Source organism: Oncorhynchus mykiss, chromosome 8, assembly GCF_013265735.2.
Source record: "Oncorhynchus mykiss isolate Arlee chromosome 8, USDA_OmykA_1.1, whole genome shotgun sequence".
Lineage (NCBI taxonomy): Eukaryota > Metazoa > Chordata > Actinopteri > Salmoniformes > Salmonidae > Oncorhynchus > Oncorhynchus mykiss.
Genome location: NC_048572.1, coordinates 86754240 through 86775437, shown reverse-complemented (window position 1 = coordinate 86775437; position 21198 = coordinate 86754240). Strand labels below are relative to the sequence as shown.

At 41.8% G+C, this 21198-nt stretch overlaps 1 protein-coding gene across 3 annotated transcripts in view; it reads left to right on the top strand.

Moving 5' to 3' along the window:
* The first annotated feature begins 11651 nt into the window (after positions 1-11651).
* The window catches only part of abca4b (ATP-binding cassette, sub-family A (ABC1), member 4b), a 133651-nt gene continuing 124104 nt past the window's right edge, over positions 11652-21198 (top strand). For 2 of the 3 annotated variants that reach the window (XM_036986623.1, XM_036986624.1), the window contains exons 1-3: positions 16638-16703; positions 19173-19266; positions 19527-19668. In XM_036986623.1, the coding sequence (XP_036842518.1) occupies positions 16638-16703; positions 19173-19266; positions 19527-19668 (302 nt within the window). Of the gene's footprint in view, positions 11863-16591; positions 16704-19172; positions 19267-19526; positions 19669-21198 lie in introns of those variants that run through there. The other variant, XM_036986622.1, reaches the window with a different exon arrangement.

Sequence of the window (21198 nt, the reverse complement as noted above, 5' to 3'; positions counted from 1 at the left end):
GTTGATGTCTGTAAGCAGGAAGTTGTCCCCACTGTGTATGATGATGTCATATTGCTGTCTACCTTTGAAGCCAGATATCTTTTGTGTGTGTGTGCAGTGTGTGTGTGTGTGTGTGTGTGTGTAAGTGTGTGTGTGTGTGCAGTGTGTGTGTATGTGTGTGTGTACAGTGTATACAGTGTGTGTGTGTCTACAGTGTGTGTTTGTGTACAGTGTATACAGTGTGTGTGTACAGTGTACAGGGTGTACAGTGTGTGTGTACAGTGCGTGTTTGTGTACAGTGTATACAGTGTGTGTGTACAGTGTGTGTGTGTACAGTGTACAGTGTGTGTGTGTACAGTGTGTGTGTGTGTACAGTGTATACAGTGTGTGTGTCTGTGTGTACAGTGTATACAGTGTGTGTGTGTGTACAGTGTATACTGTGTGTGTGTACAGTGTACAGGGTGTGTGTGTGTACAGTGTGTACAGTGTGTGTGTGTGTACAGTGTATACTGTGTGTGTGTGTACAGTGTACAGGGTGTGTGTGTAAATATGTTGTTACGGTGTATCTCTGTACCGTACTATATATTTGGGGGGGGGAACAGTACTATTATATTGACGCCAAGACAAGATGTGTGAAAGGAACACACTGAACGTGTCACATTAGACGTGTTTAATACATTCTGTGTTTACAGTCCTTACAAACAGAAGCATGCTCTGTGAGCGGTCGCTCCCTAGACATTTGGAACATTTAGGATGGTCTTCAACCTATTGCAGATACACGATTTTTCCAGATAGCAGCGGACAAACGTTTACATCAGAGGTTACTTTTCACGTGTAGCTGTCCGTTTCTGTGTGTAAGTGTCAGCTCCATCCATTTATTTGCTGCTGTGCGAATAAAACGCACTTCTCAAACCGCTATCCAGAAACCCACTATCTGCAATTAATTTAATCCTGTATAAGTTACTGTCTGATGTCCTGGTCAGTACTGAACTGTTACATCTGATGTCCTGGTCAGTACTGAACTGTTACATCTGATGTCCTGGTCAATACTGCCTGTTACATCTGATGTCCTGGTCAATACTGAACTGTTACATCTGATGTCCTGGTCAATACTGAACTGTTACATCTGATGTCCTGGTCAATACTGAACTGTTACATCTGATGTCCTGGTCAATACTGAACTGTTACATCTGATGTCCTGGTCAATACTGAACTGTTACATCTGATGTCCTGATCAATACTGAACTGTTACATCTGATGTCCTGGTCAATACTGAACTGTTACATCTGATGTCCTGGTCAATACTGAACTGTTACATCTGATGTCCTGGTCAATACTACCTGTTACATCTGATGTCCTGGTCAATACTGAACTGTTACATCTGATGTCCTGGTCAACACTGCCTGTTACATCTGATGTCCTGGTCAATACTGAACTGTTACATCTGATGTCCTGGTCAATACTACCTGTTACATCTGATGTCCTGGTCAATACTGAACTGTTACATCTGATGTCCTGGTCAATACTACCTGTTACATCTGATGTCCTGGTCAATACTGAACTGTTACATCTGATGTCCTGGTCAACACTGAACTGTTACATCTGATGTCCTGGTCAATACTGAACTGTTACATCTGATGTCCTGGTCAATACTACCTGTTACATCTGATGTCCTGGTCAATACTGAACTGTTACATCTGATGTCCTGGTCAATACTGAACTGTTACATCTGATGTCCTGGTCAACACTGAACTGTTACATCTGATGTCCTGGTCAATACTGAACTGTTACATCTGTTGTCCTGGTCAATACTGAACTGTTACATCTGATGTCCTGATCAATACTGAACTGTTACATCTGATGTCCTGATCAATACTGAACTGTTACATCTGATGTCCTGGTCAATACTGAACTGTTACATCTGATGTCCTGGTCAATACTGAACTGTTACATCTGATGTCCTGATCAATACTGAACTGTTACATCTGATGTCCTGGTCAATACTGAACTGTTACATCTGATGTCCTAGTCAATACTGAACTGTTACATCTGATGTCCTGGTCAATACTGAACTGTTACATCTGATGTCCTGGTCAATACTGAACATTTACATCTGATGTCCTGGTCAATACTGAACTGTTACATCTGATGTCCTGGTCAATACTACCTGTTACATCTGATGTCCTGGTCAATACTGAACTGTTACATCTGATGTCCTGATCAATACTGAACTGTTACATCTGTTGTCCTGGTCAATACTACCTGTTACATCTGATGTCCTGGTCAATACTGAACTGTTACATCTGATGTCCTGGTCAATACTGAACTGTTACATCTGATGTCCTGGTCAATACTACCTGTTACATCTGTTGTCCTGGTCAATACTGAACTGTTACATCTGATGTCCTGGTCAATACTGAACTGTTACATCTGATGTCCTGGTCAATACTGAACTGTTACATCTGATGTCCTGGTCAATACTGAACTGTTACATCTGATGTCCTGGTCAACACTGAACTGTTACATCTGATCTCCTGATCAATACTGCCTGTTACATCTGATGTCCTGGTCAATACTGAACTGTTACATCTGTTGTCCTGGTCAACACTGAACTGTTACATCTGATGTCCTGGTAAATACTGAACTGTTACATCTGATGTCCTGGTCAATACTGAACTGTTACATCTGATGTCCTGGTCAATACTGAACTGTTACATCTGTTGTCCTGGTCAATACTGAACTGTTACATCTGTTGTCCTGGTCAATCCTACCTGTTACATCTGATGTCCTGGTCAATACTGAACTGTTACATCTGATGTCCTGGTCAATACTGAACTGTTACATCTGATGTCCTGGTCAATACTGAACATTTACATCTGATGTCCTGGTCAATACTGAACTGTTACATCTGATGTCCTGGTCAATACTGAACTGTTACATCTGATGTCCTGGTCAATACTGAACTGTTACATCTGATGTCCTTGTCAATACTGAACTGTTACATCTGATGTCCTGGTCAATACTGCCTGTTACATCTGATGTCCTGGTCAATACTGAACTGTTACATCTGATGTCCTGGTCAACACTGAACTGTTACATCTGATGTCCTGGTCAATACTGAACTGTTACATCTGATGTCCTGGTCAATACTGAACTGTTACATCTGATGTCCTAGTCAATACTGAACTGTTACATCTGATGTCCTGGTCAATACTGAACTGTTACATCTGATGTCCTGGTCAATACTGAACATTTACATCTGATGTCCTGGTCAATACTGAACTGTTACATCTGATGTCCTGGTCAATACTACCTGTTACATATGATGTCCTGGTCAATACTGAACTGTTACATCTGATGTCCTGATCAATACTGAACTGTTACATCTGTTGTCCTGGTCAATACTACCTGTTACATCTGATGTCCTGGTCAATACTGAACTGTTACATCTGATGTCCTGGTCAATACTGAACTGTTACATCTGATGTCCTGGTCAATACTACCTGTTACATCTGTTGTCCTGGTCAATACTGAACTGTTACATCTGATGTCCTGGTCAATACTGAACTGTTACATCTGATGTCCTGGTCAATACTGAACTGTTACATCTGATGTCCTGGTCAATACTGAACTGTTACATCTGATGTCCTGGTCAACACTGAACTGTTACATCTGATCTCCTGATCAATACTGCCTGTTACATCTGATGTCCTGGTCAATACTGAACTGTTACATCTGTTGTCCTGGTCAACACTGAACTGTTACATCTGATGTCCTGGTAAATACTGAACTGTTACATCTGATGTCCTGGTCAATACTCAACTGTTACATCTGATGTCCTGGTCAATACTGAACTGTTACATCTGTTGTCCTGGTCAATACTGAACTGTTACATCTGTTGTCCTGGTCAATACTACCTGTTACATCTGATGTCCTGGTCAATACTGAACTGTTACATCTGATGTCCTGGTCAATACTGAACTGTTACATCTGATGTCCTGGTCAATACTGAACATTTACATCTGATGTCCTGGTCAATACTGAACTGTTACATCTGATGTCCTGGTCAATACTGAACTGTTACATCTGATGTCCTGGTCAATACTGAACTGTTACATCTGATGTCCTTGTCAATACTGAACTGTTACATCTGATGTCCTGGTCAATACTGCCTGTTACATCTGATGTCCTGGTCAATACTGAACTGTTACATCTGATGTCCTGGTCAACACTGAACTGTTACATCTGATGTCCTGGTCAATACTGAACTGTTACATCTGTTGTCCTGGTCAATACTGAACTGTTACATCTGTTGTCCTGGTCAATACTACCTGTTACATCTGATGTCCTGGTCAATACTGAACTGTTACATCTGATGTCCTGGTCAATACTGAACTGTTACATCTGATGTCCTGGTCAATACTGAACTGTTACATCTGATGTCCTGGTCAATACTACCTGTTACATCTGATGTCCTGGTCAATACTGCCTGTTACATCTGATGTCCTGGTCAATACTGAACTGTTACATCTGTTGTCCTGGTCAATACTGAACTGTTACATCTGATGTCCTGATCAATACTGAACTGTTACATCTGATGTCCTGATCAATACTGAACTGTACTGTATACTGAACTAATACTGAACTGTAATCTGCCATTACTGCCATGTCATCAATAGATTTTACCTGCCATTACTGCCATGTCATCAATAGATTCTACCTGTCATCAATCTATTATACCTGTCATCAATAGATTCTACCTGCCACCAATATATTCTACCTGTCATCAATAGATTATATCTGCCATTACTGCCATGTCATCAATAGATTCTTCCTGCCATCAATAGATTCTACCTGTCATCAATAGATTCTATCTGCCATTACTGCCATGTCATCAATAGATTCACCTGTCATCAATAGATTTTACCTGTCATCAATAGATTCTACCTGCCATCAATAGAATATATCTGCCATCACTGCCATGTCATCAATAGATTCTACCTGTCATCAATAGATTATATCTGCCATCAATAGATTCTATCTGCCATCAATAGATTCTACCTGCCATCAATAGATTATATCTGCCATCAATAGATTCTATCTGCCATCAATATATTCTATCTGTCATCAATAAATTATACCTGCCATCAATAGATTCTATCTGCCATCAATAGATTCTATCTGACATCAATAGATTCTATCTGCCATCAATAGATTCTATCTGCCATCAATAGATTCTATCTGACATCAATAGATTCTATCTGCCATCAATAGATTCTATCTGCCATCAATAGATTCTATCTGCCATCAATAGATTCTATCTGCCATCAATAGATTCTATCTGCCATCAATAGATTCTACCTGCCATCAATAGATTCTACCTGCCATCAATAGATTCTACCTGCCATCAATAGATTCTATCTGCCAATACTGCCATGTCATCACAAATTGGAACATTTTTGGGAGTTCCAAAATGGAGCGGTAATGAAGTTACCCTTCTCAAATATATCATAGCATCGAGTCCTCGTCGTAATGTTACAGAGAAGCATTTTATTTGTTTTGTTGGGAGTTAAATACTTGTATTATATGTTAGTTTGTACTTGTACATGTATACAGTACATGAAATGTTCTACTTTGTTCCTGTATTGTATGTCATGTGATTTGATTCTAGCTACGTTAATTAAAGCACTTACTTAATTCAGGTCCAACGTTTTTATGTTTTCCAAACGTTTAAACATGTATGTCATCGCAATACATTTCCACAGAGAAGAGATGGAAGCATTTTATAAAGTGAGACAAAAAAAAGTTTCAACATTTAAAAAAAATATAATAATAATAATTCACCCATATTCCTGTTCAGATTATAATAATCTAAATCGTATGTATCTATATCTGTTTTTTTTATATATGTGACATAAACTGCAAGGTTTTGTTTCAGTAAATTGTTTGTAACTACAAAAAAAGACAAAATGCAAAAAATGTCTTGCATTAAATTATAGTTGACAGTTTGAGTGTTGACATTTATTCTGTTATTAGCAAATGTCCAAATAACTAATGTTCAGTACATGAATATATACAGTACCAGTTATATATATATATATATATATATATATATATATATATATATATATATATACAGTACCAGTTATATATACTGTATATATACAGTACCAGTTATATATACTGTATATATACAGTACCAGTTATATATACTGTATATATACAGTACCAGTTATATATATATATATATATATACAGTACCAGTTATATATACTGTATATATACAGTACCAGTTATATATATATATATATATATATATATATATATATATATACAGTACCAGTTATATATATATATATATATATATATATACAGTACCAGTTATATATATATATATATATACAGTACCAGTTATATATATATATATACAGTACCAGTTATATATACTGTATATATACAGTACCAGTTATATATATATATATATATATACAGTACCAGTTATATATACTGTATATATACAGTACCAGTTATATATACTGTATATATAGTATATATAGTGTGTATATATATATATAGTGTATTTATGATTGTAACCCTTTGCCATAGAGCACGTTCCACCATACAGGTGATTATATTCTGCCTGTTAAGCCCTTATCACCCTCCTAAAGCCTAATTACTTATGTCACCTGCCCTTTCCAAAGTCTTCCATGACTCAACAGAACCACTCAGTCCAGTTTAGATAGCTATATGACTCAACAGAACCTCTCAGTCCAGTTTAGGTAGCTATATGACTCAACAGAACCACTCAGTCCAGTTTAGATAGCTATATGACTCAACAGAACCTCTCAGTCCAGTTTAGGTAGCTATATGACTCAACGGAACCCCTCAGTCCAGTTTAGGTAGCTATATGACTCAACAGAACCACTCAGTCCAGTTTAGATAGCTATATGACTCAACAGAACCTCTCAGTCCAGTTTAGGTAGCTATATGACTCAACAGAACCTCTCAGTCCAGTTTTGGTAGCTATATGACTCAACAGAACCACTCAGTCCAGTTTAGGTAGCTATATGACTCAACAGAACCACTCAGTCCAGTTTAGATAGCTATATGACTCAACAGAACCTCTCAGTCCAGTTTAGGTAGCTATATGACTCAACAGAACCCCTCAGTCCAGTTTAGGTAGCTATATGACTCAACAGAACCACTCAGTCCAGTTTAGATAGCTATATGACTCAACAGAACCTCTCAGTCCAGTTTAGGTAGCTATATGACTCAACAGAACCTCTCAGTCCAGTTTTGGTAGCTATATGACTCAACAGAACCACTCAGTCCAGTTTAGGTAGCTATATGACTCAACAGAACCACTCAGTCCAGTTTAGATAGCTATATGACTCAACAGAACCTCTCAGTCCAGTTTAGGTAGCTATATGACTCAACAGAACCCCTCAGTCCAGTTTAGGTAGCTATATGACTCAACAGAACCACTCAGTCCAGTTTAGATAGCTATATGACTCAACAGAACCTCTCAGTCCAGTTTAGGTAGCTATATGACTCAACAGAACCTCTCAGTCCAGTTTTGGTAGCTATATGACTCAACAGAACCACTCAGTCCAGTTTAGGTAGCTATATGACTCAACAGAACCTCTCAGTCCAGTTTAGGGAGCTATATGACTCAATAGAACCTCTCAGTCCAGTTTAGGTAGCTATATGACTCAACAGAACCTCTCAGTCCAGTTTAGGGAGCTATATGACTCAACAGAACCACTCAGTCCAGTTTAGGTAGCTATATGACTCAACAGAACCTCTCAGTCCAGTTTAGGTAGCTATATGACTCAACAGAACCTCTCAGTCCAGTTTAGGTAGCTATATAACTCAACAGAACCTCTCAGTCCAGTTTAGGTAGCTATATGACTCAACAGAACCTCTCAATTCAGTTTAGGTAGCTATATGACTCAACAGAACCTCTCAGTCCAGTTTAGGTAGCTATATGACTCAACAGAACCTTTCAGTCCAGTTTAGGTAGCTATATGACTCAACAGAACCTCTCAGTCCAATTTAGGTAGCTATATGACCCAACATAACCTCTCAATTCAGTTTAGATAGCTATATGACTCAACAGAACCTCTCAATTCAGTTTAGATAGCTATATGACTCAACATAACCACTCAGTCCAGTTTAGGTAGCTATATGACTCAACAGAACCTCTCAATTCAGTTTAGATAGCTATATGACTCAACAGAACCACTCAGTCCAGTTTAGGTAGCTATATGACTCAACAGAACCTCTCAGTCCAGTTTAGGTAGCTATATGACTCAACAGAACCTCTCAGTCCAGTTTAGGTAGCTATATAACTCAACAGAACCTCTCAGTCCAGTTTAGGTAGCTATATGACTCAACAGAACCTCTCAATTCAGTTTAGGTAGCTATATGACTCAACAGAACCTCTCAGTCCAGTTTAGGTAGCTATATGACTCAACAGAACCTTTCAGTCCAGTTTAGGTAGCTATATGACTCAACAGAACCTCTCAGTCCAATTTAGGTAGCTATATGACCCAACATAACCTCTCAATTCAGTTTAGATAGCTATATGACTCAACAGAACCTCTCAATTCAGTTTAGATAGCTATATGACTCAACAGAACCACTCAGTCCAGTTTAGGTAGCTATATGACTCAACAGAACCTCTCAATTCAGTTTAGATAGCTATATGACTCAACAGAACCACTCAGTCCAGTTTAGGTAGCTATATGACTCAACAGAACCTCTCAGTCCAATTTAGTAGCTATATGACTCAACAGAACCTCTCAGTTCAGGTAGCTATAGGATCACAACAGAACCACTCAGTTCGGGTAGCTATATAACTCAACAGAACCACTCGGTTTAGGTAGCTATATGACTCAACACACACCTGATGGTAGTCCAAACCCCAAACACATCTTTACCTAACACCTAGGCCCCAACACATCTTTACCTAACACCTAGGCCCCCAACACATCTTTACCTAACACCTAGGCCCCAACACATCGTTATCTAACACCTAGGCCCCCAACACACCTTTACCTAACACCTAGGCCCCAACACATCTTTACCTAACACCTAGGCCCCCAACACATCTTTACCTAACACCTAGGCCCCCAACACATCTTTAGCTAACACCTAGGCGTCCAACACATCTTTACCTAACACCTAGGCCCCCAACACATCTTTACCTAACACCTAGGCGTCCAACACATCTTTACCTAACACCTAGGCCCCAAACACATCTTTACCTAACACCTAGGCCCCAACACATCTTTACCTAACACCTAGGCCCCCAACACATCTTTACCTAACACCTAGGCCCCCAACACATCTTTATCTAACACCTAGGCCCCCAACACATCTTTATCTAACATCTAAAGTTGAAGTCGGAAGTTTACATACACTCAGGTTGGAGTCATTAAAACTCATTATTCAACCACTCCACAAATGTCTTATCAACAAACTATAGTTTTGGCAAGTCGGTTAGGACATCTACTTTGTGCATGACACTAGTCATTTTTCCAACAATTGTTTACAGACATTGTCACTTATAATTCACTGTATCACAATTCCAGTGGGTCAGAAGTTTACATACACTGACTACACTGACTGTGCCTTTAAACAGCTTGGAAAATTCCAGAAAATGATGTCATGGCTTTAGAAGCTTCTGATAGGCTAATTGACATCATCTGAGTCAATTGGTGGTGTACCTGTGGATGTATTTCAAGGCCTACCTTCAAACACAGTGACTTTTTGCTTGACATCATGGGGAAATCAAAATAAATCAGCCAAGACCTCCACAAGTGAAATCAGCCAAAAATTGTAGACCTCCACAAGTCTGGTTCATCCTTGGGAGAAATGTCCAAATGCCTGAAGGTACCACATTCATCTGTACAAACAATAGTACGCAAGTATAAACAACATGGGACCACGCAGCCATCATACCGCTCAGGAAGGAGACGCATTCTGTCTCCAAGAGATTAACGTACTTTGGTGCGAAAAGTGAAAATCAATCCCAGAACAACATCAAAGGACCTTGTGAAGATGCTGGAGGAAACAGGTACAAAAGTATCTATAGTAAATCAAGTCCTATATCGACATAACCTGAAAGGCCGCCCAGCAAGGAAGAAGCCACTGCTCCAAAACCCACCATAAAAAAGCCAGACTACGGTTTGCAACTGCACATGGGGACAAAGATCGTACTTTTTGGAGAAATGTCCTCTGGTCTGATGAAACAAAAATTGAACTGTTTGGCCATAATGACCATCGTTCTGTTTGGAAGAAATAGGAGGAGGCTTGCAAGCCAAAGAACACCATCCCAACCGTGAAGCACGGGGGTGGCAGCATCATGTTGTGGGGTTGCTTTGCTGCAGGAGGGACTGGTTCACTTCACAAAATAGTTGGCATCATGATGAAAGAAAATTATGTGGATATATTGAAGCAACATCTCAAGACATCTGTCAGGAAGTTAAAGCTTGGTTGTAAATGGGTCTTCCATATGGGCAATGCCCCAAAGGATACTTCCAAAGTTGTGGCAAAATGTCTTAAGGACAACAAAGTCAAGGTATTGGAGTGGCCATCACATGGCCCCGACCTCAGTCCAATAGAAAATTTCTGGGCAGAACTGAAAAAGCGTGTGCGAGCAAGGAGGCCTACAAACCTGTCTCAGTTACACCAGTTCTGTCAGGAGGAATGGGCCAAAATTCACCCAATTTATTGTGGGAATCTTGTGGAAGACTACCTGAAAAGTTTGACCCAAGTTAAGCAATATAAAGGCAACGCTACCAAATACTAATTGAGTGTATGTAGACTTCTGACCCACTGGGAATGTGATGAAAGAAATAAAGGCTGAAATAAATCATTCTCTCTACTATTATTCTGACATTTCACATTCTTAAAATAAAGTGGTGATCCTAACTGACCTAAGACACGACATTTTTACTAGGATTAAATTGTGAAAACACTGAGTTTAAATGTATTTGGCTAAGGTGTATGTAAACTTCCGACTTCAACTGTAGCTCCCCAGCACAGCCATTTAACTCTTAAACATCACTACTCAAACAACGTGAAAACAACTTCAACAATCCCACAGCAGTCATGTTTAGTCAATGATTCGTCACAGTTACAGGTCTGAAACAAAATGGATGACTGTTTTCTTTTCTGTTGCTCCTGTGGCTGTGCATGTTGAGCTGCCTCGGGACTAGGACGAGGAGATTAAGGGGATGGGATTAAGGAGGAGTGTTACTAACCTGGAAGAAGGCAGCTGCCGTTACGCAGACAACAGTAAAGAGAGGAGAAGAGTGGCAACTGGGACTGAAGAAGAGAGAAGAGCGGTAAACTGGGACTTTTAATTTAACCAGAACAAATTCTTATTTCCAATGACAGCCTAGGAACAGTGAGTTAACTGCCTTGTTCAACAGATTTGTACCTTGTCAGCTCAGGGATTCAATCTTGCAAACTTTCAGTTACTAGTCCAAAGCTTTATCCCGTAGGCTACTGTTCTGCCGACTGAAGAAAAGATTGGTAACAGGGACTGAAAAGAAGAGAGATAACTGGGACTGAAGAGTAGAGCGAGAACTGGGACTGAAGAGAAGAGAATAGAGATAACTGGGACTGAAGAGAAGAGAGAACTGGGACTGAAGAGAAGAGAGATAACTGGGACCGAAGAGAAGAGAGATAACTGGGACTGAAGAGAAGAGAGATAACTGGGACTGAAGAGAAGAGAGATAACTGGGACCTAAGAAAAGATGGGTAACTGGGACTGATGAGAAGAGCTTTACTTACAGCTTCAACGTCTGGGATTATATTGCCTTTATTACATTATTTCTCTAGATGTATGATTTCTCCTTCTGTCTCCTAGAGGTAAGTATGTCATTGGTTTTGTCTTGGTAGATGAGTTCACTGTATAGGGTCAAGCAGTCCATGGGCCTAGGCCAAATGGACAAATTATAAGGCCCTAATTCATTGATAATTCACCTTAAACAAACTATATCATATTGACATTCAGACATAGGGATACATTCCTGTGTTGAATGTTTATCATGTCTCTGGATAGGGCTAGTTACTGTGTTGATTCCTTCCATGTCTCTGGATAGGGCTAGTTACTGTGTTGATTCCTTCCATGTCTCTGGATAGGGCTAGTTACTGTGTTGATTCCTTCCATGTCTCTGGGCAGGGCTAGTTACTGTGTTGATTCCTTCCATGTCTCTGGATAGGGCTAGTTACTGTGTTGATTGTTTATCATGTCTCTGGATAGGGCTAGTTACTGTGTTGATTCCTTCCATGTCTCTGGATAGGGCTAGTTACTGTGTTGATTCCTTCCATGTCTCTGGATAGGGCTAGTTACTGTGTTGATTCCTTCCATGTCTCTGGATAGGGCTAGTTACTGTGTTGATTCCTTCCATGTCTCTGGATAGGGCTAGTTACTGTGTTGATTCCTTCCATGTCTCTGGATAGGGCTAGTTACTGTGTTGATTGTTTATCATGTCTCTGGATAGGGCTAGTTACTGTGTTGATTCCTTCCATGTCTCTGGATAGGGCTAGTTACTGTGTTGATTCCTTCCATGTCTCTGGACAGGGCTAGTTACTGTGTTGATTGTTTATCATGTCTCTGGATAGGGCTAGTTACTGTGTTGATTCCTTCCATGTCTCTGGACAGGGCTAGTTACTGTGTTGATTGTTTATCATGTCTCTGGATAGGGCTAGTTACTGTGTTGATTCCTTCCATGTCTCTGGATAGGGCTAGTTACTGTGTTGATTGTTTATCATGTCTCTGGACAGGGCTAGTTACTGTGTTAATTCCTTCCATGTCTCTGGACAGGGCTAGTTACTGTGTTGATTCTGTATCATGTCTCTGGACAGGGCTAGTTACTGTGTTGATTCCTTCCATGTCTCTGGATAGGGCTAGTTACTGTGTTGATTCCTTCCATGTCTCTGGATAGGGCTAGTTACTGTGTTGATTCCTTCCATGTCTCTGGATAGGGCTAGTTACTGTGTTGATTGTTTATCATGTCTCTGGATAGGGCTAGTTACTGTGTTGATTCCTTCCATGTCTCTGGACAGGGCTAGTTCCTGTGTTGATTCTTTATCATGTCTCCGGATAGGGCTAGTTACTGTGTTGATTGTTTATCATGTCTCTGGATAGGGCTAGTTACTGTGTTGATTCCTTCCATGTCTCTGGATAGGGCTAGTTACTGTGTTGATTCCTTCCATGTCTCTGGATAGGGCTAGTTACTGTGTTGATTCCTTCCATGTCTCTGGATAGGGCTAGTTACTATGTTGATTCCTTCCATGTCTCTGGATAGGGCTAGTTACTGTGTTGATTCCTTCCATGTCTCTGGATAGGGCTAGTTACTGTGTTGATTCCTTCCATGTCTCTGGATAGGGCTAGTTACTGTGTTGATTCCTTCCATGTCTCTGGATAGGGCTAGTTACTGTGTTGATTGTTTATCATGTCTCTGGATAGGGCTAGTTACTGTGTTGATTCCTTCCATGTCTCTGGATAGGGCTAGTTACTGTGTTGATTCCTTTCATGTCTCTGGACAGGGCTAGTTACTGTGTTGATTCTGTATCATGTCTCTGGATAGGGCTAGTTACTGTGTTGATTCTGTATCATGTCTCTGGACAGGGCTAGTTACTGTGTTGATTCCTTCCATGTCTCTGGATAGGGCTAGTTCCTGTGTTGATTCTTTATCATGTCTCTGGACAGGGCTAGTTACTGTGTTGATTCCTTCCATGTCTCTGGATAGGGCTAGTTACTGTGTTGATTCCTTCCATGTCTCTGGACAGGGCTAGTTACTGTGTTGATTGTTTATCATGTCTCTGGATAGGGCTAGTTACTGTGTTGATTCCTTCCATGTCTCTGGATAGGGCTAGTTACTGTGTTGATTGTTTATCATGTCTCTGGACAGGGCTAGTTACTGTGTTAATTCCTTCCATGTCTCTGGACAGGGCTAGTTACTGTGTTGATTCTGTATCATGTCTCTGGACAGGGCTAGTTACTGTGTTGATTCCTTCCATGTCTCTGGATAGGGCTAGTTACTGTGTTGATTCCTTCCATGTCTCTGGATAGGGCTAGTTACTGTGTTGATTCCTTCCATGTCTCTGGATAGGGCTAGTTACTGTGTTGATTGTTTATCATGTCTCTGGATAGGGCTAGTTACTGTGTTGATTCCTTCCATGTCTCTGGACAGGGCTAGTTCCTGTGTTGATTCTTTATCATGTCTCCGGATAGGGCTAGTTACTGTGTTGATTGTTTATCATGTCTCTGGATAGGGCTAGTTACTGTGTTGATTCCTTCCATGTCTCTGGATAGGGCTAGTTACTGTGTTGATTCCTTCCATGTCTCTGGATAGGGCTAGTTACTGTGTTGATTCCTTCCATGTCTCTGGATAGGGCTAGTTACTATGTTGATTCCTTCCATGTCTCTGGATAGGGCTAGTTACTGTGTTGATTCCTTCCATGTCTCTGGATAGGGCTAGTTACTGTGTTGATTCCTTCCATGTCTCTGGATAGGGCTAGTTCCTGTGTTGATTCTTTATCATGTCTCTGGATAGGGCTAGTTACTGTGTTGATTCCTTCCATGTCTCTGGATAGGGCTAGTTCCTGTGTTGATTCTTTATCATGTCTCTGGATAGGGCTAGTTACTGTGTTGATTCCTTCCATGTCTCTGGATAGGGCTAGTTACTGTGTTGATTCCTTCCATGTCTCTGGATAGGGCTAGTTACTGTGTTGATTCCTTCCATGTCTCTGGATAGGGCTAGTTACTATGTTGATTACTTCCATGTCTCTGGATAGGGCTAGTTCCTGTGTTGATTCTTTATCATGTCTCTGGATAGGGCTAGTTACTGTGTTGATTCCTTCCATGTCTCTGGATAGGGCTAGTTCCTGTGTTGATTCTTTATCATGTCTCTGGATAGGGCTAGTTACTGTGTTGATTCCTTCCATGTCTCTGGACAGGGCTAGTTACTGTGTTGATTCTGTATCATGTCTCTGGATAGGGCTAGTTACTGTGTTGATTGTTTATCATGTCTCTGGATAGGGCTATTTACTGTGTTGATTCCTTCCATGTCTCTGGATAGGGCTAGTTACTGTGTTGATTCCTTCCATGTCTCTGGATAGGGCTAGTTACTGTGTTGATTCCTTCCATGTCTCTGGACAGGGCTAGTTACTGTGTTGTTACGGTGGACATATTCTGGTACAGTTGGCTGGTCGGCTTTGTCAGAATGACAGGTTGACAGGATGACAGGATGGCAGGAAGACAGGATGGCAGGATGACAGGATGGCAGGAAGACAGGATGGCAGGATGACAGGATGACAGGATGGCAGGAAGACAGGATGGCAGGATGACAGGATGACAGGTTGGCAGGATGACAGGTTGGCAGGATGACAGGTTGACAGGATGACAGGATGGCAGGAAGACTGGATGGCAGGATGGCAGGATGACAGGATTGCAGGATGACAGGATGGCAGGATGACAGGATGCAGGATGACAGGATGGCAGGATGACAGGAGAACAGGATGGCAGGATCACAGGATGGCAGGATGACAGGATGGCAGGAAGACAGGATGGCAGGATGACAGGATGACAGGATGCAGGATGGCAGGATGACAGGAGAACAGGATGACAGGATGACAGGAAGGCGGGATGACAGGATGGCAGGATGACAGGATGACAGGAAGGCAGGATGACAGGATGACAGGATGGCAGGATGGATGACAGGATTGCAGGATGACAGGATGACAGGATTGCAGGATGACAGGATGACAGGATGGCAGGGTGACAGGATGACAGGATGACAGGAAGACAGGATGACAGGATGGCAGGATGACAGGAAGACAGGATGACAGGACGACAGGAAGACAGGATGACAGGATGACAGGACGACAGGATGACAGGACGGCAGGACGACAGGACGACAGGATGACAGGATGACAGGACGACAGGATGACAGGAAGACAGGAAGACAGGAAGACAGGATGACAGGACGACAGGACGACAGGACGGCAGGACGACAGGTTTGGGCCGTCAGTGCTGCTGGACCTTCTTGACCTATAATGTTAATTAGGATTCATGGCAGTATTCTTCTCCAGTTGGATTATGTATCATATAATCACGAACTTGTTTCCATGAACAGTATTCACATTGAGACTAAATGTTTACAAACTGGGAAAGGAACATACCTGCATACCGTCTAACAATATATTTATGATGAGGGTAACACATGCTTTTTCCGTCTGAGATCACTAGGACATAGTTGGATCAGTTTCAATAAGGATGTCGTCCTTCTAAGTGCTATACACAGAGTGGTTTTTGTAATCCCTAATTAGTATTTGAGTTACCAGATTTTTACAGATAATGACAGCCTGTCAAATCCCTTTGGAATGTACCCCCTGTCGTATTCTCTGCTCCAGGCCTGGTATTCCAGACAGCTGGTCTGGTATTCCAGACAACACACACACACACACACACACACACACACACACACACACACACACAACACACGCACACACACACACCACTCGTCTGAATCATCTGTTTGACATAAAGTGGTGAACATTACCCTACTATTGAAAGTTGTGCATTCCCCAGGTTTGACAGTGTAAGAGGACCCGTTGAGGGCTTGAGAAGCAGAGTGATGAATACAGGAAGTCAGATTCGCCTTCTGCTGTGGAAGAATTGGACTCTCCGCAAGAGACAGAAGGTACTGCTAACTCGCTATCCCAACTGTCTTTTATCAACACGGTGTTGTATAAATTAATCTAAGTATTGTTCCTTTGAGTAAATCAACAACGAAACAGTTCAGTAACACCCTCCCTGGGGTGTCATATATCCGTTTCCTCAGTTTATATATCTGTTTCCTCAGGTAATATATCTGTTTCCTCTGTTTATATATCTGTTTCCTCAGTTAATATATATGTTTCCTCTGTTGATATATCTGCTTCCTCAGTTAATATATCTGCTTCCTCAGTTGATATATCTGCTTCCTCAGTTAATATATCTGCTTCCTCAGTTGATATATTTGTTTCCTCAGTTAATATATCTCCTTCCTCAGTTGATATATCTGCTTCCTCAGTTGATATATCTGCTTCCTCAGTTGATCTATCTGCTTCCTCAGTTGATATATCTGTTTCCTCAGTTGATATATCTGTTTCCTCAGTTGATTTCTCTGTTTCCTCAGTTTATATATCTGTTTCCTCAGTTGATATATCTGTTTCCTCAGTTAATATATCTCCTTCCTCAGTTGATATATCTGTTTCCTCAGTTAATATATCTCCTTCCTCAGTTGATATATCTGTTTCTCCAGTTAATATATCTCCTTCCTCAGTTGATATATCTGTTTCCTCAGTTAATATATCTCCTTCCTCAGTTGATATATCTGTTTCCTCAGTTAATATATCTCCTTCCTCAGTTGATATATCTGTTTCCCCAGTTAATATATCTCCTTCCTCAGTTGATATATCTGTTTCCTCAGTTAATATATCTCCTTCCTCAGTTAATATATCTGTTTCCTCAGTTAATATATCAGTTTCCTCAGTTAATATATCAGTTTCCTCAGTTGATATATCAGTTTCCTCAGTTAATATATATGTTTCCTCAGTTGATCTATCTGTTTCCTCAGTTAATATATCGGCTTCCTCAGTTGATATATCTGTTTCCTCAGCTGTAAGTTATTACAACAGCTATTACAACAGCTATTACAACAGCTATTACAACAGTTATTACAACAGCTATTACAACAGCTATTACAACAGCTATTACAACAGCTATTACAACAGTTATTACAACAGCTATTACAACAGCTATTACAACAGCTATTACAACAGCTATTACAACAGCTATTACAACAGTTAATACGAAAGTTATTACACTATTCAGTTATATTAATACCACGCACGCCTCCAACTCAATCATCAAGTTTGCGGACGACACAACAGTGGTAGGCTTGATTACCAACAACGATGAGACGGCCTACAGGGAGGAGGTGAGGGCCCTCGGAGTGTGGTGTCAGGAAAATAACCTCACACTCAACGTCAACAAAACTAAGGAGATGATTGTGGACTTCAGGAAACAGCAGAGGGAACACCCCCCTATCCACATCGATGGAACAGTAGTGGAGAGGGTAGCAAGTTTTAAGTTCCTCGGCATACACATCACAGACAAACTGAATTGGTCCACTCACACAGACAGCATCGTGAAGAAGGCGCAGCAGCGCCTCTTCAACCTCAGGAGGCTGAAGAAATTCGGCTTGTCACCAAAAGCACTCACAAACTTCTACAGATGCACAATCGAGAGCATCCTGGCGGGCTGTATCACCGCCTGGTATGGCAACTGCACCGCCCTCAACCGTAAGGCTCTCCAGAGGGTAGTGAGGTCTGCACAACGCATCACCGGGGGCAAACTACCTGCCCTCCAGGACACCTACACCACCCGATGTCACAGGAAGGCCATAAAGATCATCAAGGACATCAACCACCCGAGCCACTGCCTGTTCACCCCGCTATCATCCAGAAGGCGAGGTCAGTACAGGTGCATCAAAGCTGGGACCGAGAGACTGAAAAACAGCTTCTATCTCAAGGCCATCAGACTGTTAAACAGCCACCACTAACACTGAGTGGCTGCTGCCAACACACTGACACGGACTCAACTCCAGCCACTTTAATAATGGGAATTGATGGGAAATGATGTAAATATATCACTAGCCACTTTAAACAATGCTACCTTATATAAATGTTACTTACCCTACATTATTCATCTCATATGCATACGTATATACTGTACTCTATATCATCGACGGTATCCTTATGTAATACATGTATCACTAGCCACTTTATACTATACTATGCCACTTTGTTTACATACTCATCTCATTTGTACATACTGTACCCGATACCATCTACTGTATCTTGCCTATGCTGCTCTGTACCATCACTCATTCATATATCCTTATGTACATATTCTTTATCCCCTTACACTGTGTACAAGACAGTAGCTTTGGAATTGTTAGTTAGATTACTTGTTATTACTGCATTGTCGGAACTAGAAGCACAAGCATTTCGCTACACTCGCATTAACATCTGCTAACCATGTGTATGTGACAAATAAAATTTGATTTGATTTGATATACTGTAAATTAGTAAGTAAATTCTCTCTCTTCCACATCTCTGTTCAGATCCGCTTCCTGGTGGAGATTCTGTGGCCGGTGGTTCTGTTCATTGGTCTGGTGTGGTTGAGGAAAGCCAACCCTCTTTACAAACAACATGAATGTAAGACTCACTTATAACTATTTCTCTCTGTACCGTGTATTAGTATCCTATAGAGTCTGGGGGACCTGAAAATGGTTTCTATCACAGAAATGACTGAAGCAAAGATAGATGATCGGAATGAAATGAAATCCTCTTGATAAGAGCTTTCAAGGTTGTTTTCAGTTTGAACCAGGTCTGACTGCTTCTCACGTTTCTTCAGTGCTCAAGTAATTCATATATTTGTTATACTTGATCTTTCACTCCCTGTCTTGTCTCTCCAGGTCACTTCCCCAACAAGGCCATGCCTTCCACAGGTATCATCCCATGGATCCAGGGTATCTTCTGTAACGCCAACAACCCCTGCTTCAAACACCCTACCAGGGCAGAGGGCCCTGGGGTAGTCTCCAACTATAACAACTGCATGTGAGATACCTTATAACCTCTTATAACCCCTTATAACCCCTCATAACCCACCGTATGTGAGCTCAACAACTATCCCTCCTCTCTTCCCCACGTTCCTTCTGAGTCTCTCATCCGTCTCTCCTCTCTCCAACTACAACTGCATGTGAGATACCTTATAACCCCTCATAACCCCTTATAACCCCTCATAACCCACCGTATGTGAGCTCAACAACTATCCCTCCTCTCTTCCCCACGTTCCTTCTGAGTCTCTCATCCGTCTCTCCTCTCTTCAACTACAACAACTACATGTGAGATCCAGGATAGTGTATCTTACTTTTATAGCTTATATTTCCTTTATTACAACTTTCTCCTTTCTCATCCTTCTCTTCCTAGATCTCTCTCCTCTCTCTCTTCCCCTCTCTCCTCTCTCTCTTATCCTCTCTCCTCTCTCTCTTCCCCTCTCCTCTCTCTCTTCCCCTCTCTCCTCTATCTCTTCCCCTCTCTCCTCTCTCTCTTCTCCTCTCTCCTCTCTCTCTTCCCCTCTCTCCTCTCTCTCTTCCCCTCTCTCCTCTATCTCTTCCCCTCTCTCCTCTCTCTCTTCCCCTCTCTCCTCTATCTCTTCCCCTCTCTCCTCTCTCTCTTCCCCTCTCTCCTCTATCTCTTCCCCTCTCTCCTCTATCTCTTCTCCTCTCTCCTCTCTCTTCTCTCCTTTCTTCATCAATATCTTATCCTTCTCTTTCTAGATCTCTCTGGGGTTTTCTTGTTTGGGTAAAAGTCTGTCCTCTGTCCTTTCTTCCCCACCCTCTCTCCTCAGTGACCCGGAAACCGATAAGTGGTTGAGTGGTTGAGGAGTGTGTCAATTCGTTGGTAGGCAAATGGAACAGTGGCCTACTCGTTAGCCACCTTTCATTAAGAATACTAATGTAAACATCATTTATTTTGGGATTCAGCCCTGTAAACGTTTCAGTCTCATCCCTCTCTCCCTCACCGTCTCACCGTCTCTCAGTCTCATCCCTCACTGTCTCACCGTCTCTCAGTCTCATCCCTCTCTCCCTCACTGTCTCTCAGTCTCATCCCTCTCTCCCTTACTGTCTCTCAGTCTCATCCCTCTCTCACTCATCGTCTCACCGTCTCTCAGTCTCATCCCTCTCTCCCTCACCGTCTCTCAGTCTCATCCCTCTCTCCCCATCTCTGTCTCATCCCTCTCTCCCTCTCCGTCTCTCAGCCTCATCCCTCTCTCCCTCACTGTCTCTCAGTCTCATCCCTCTCTCCCTCACCGTCCCTCAGTCTCATCCCTCTCTCCCTCACCGTCTCTGTGTCATCCCTCTCTCCCTCACTGTCTCTCAGTCTCATCCCTCTCTCCCTCACCGTCTCTCAGTCTCATCCCTCTCTCCCTCACCGTCTCTCAGTCTCATCCCTCTCTCCCTCACTGTCTCTCAGTCTCATCCCTCTCTCCCTCACCGTCTCTCAGTCTCATCCCTCTCTTCCTCACTGTCTCTCAGTCTCATCCCTCTCTCCCTCACCGTCTCTGTCTCATCCCTCTCTCCCTCA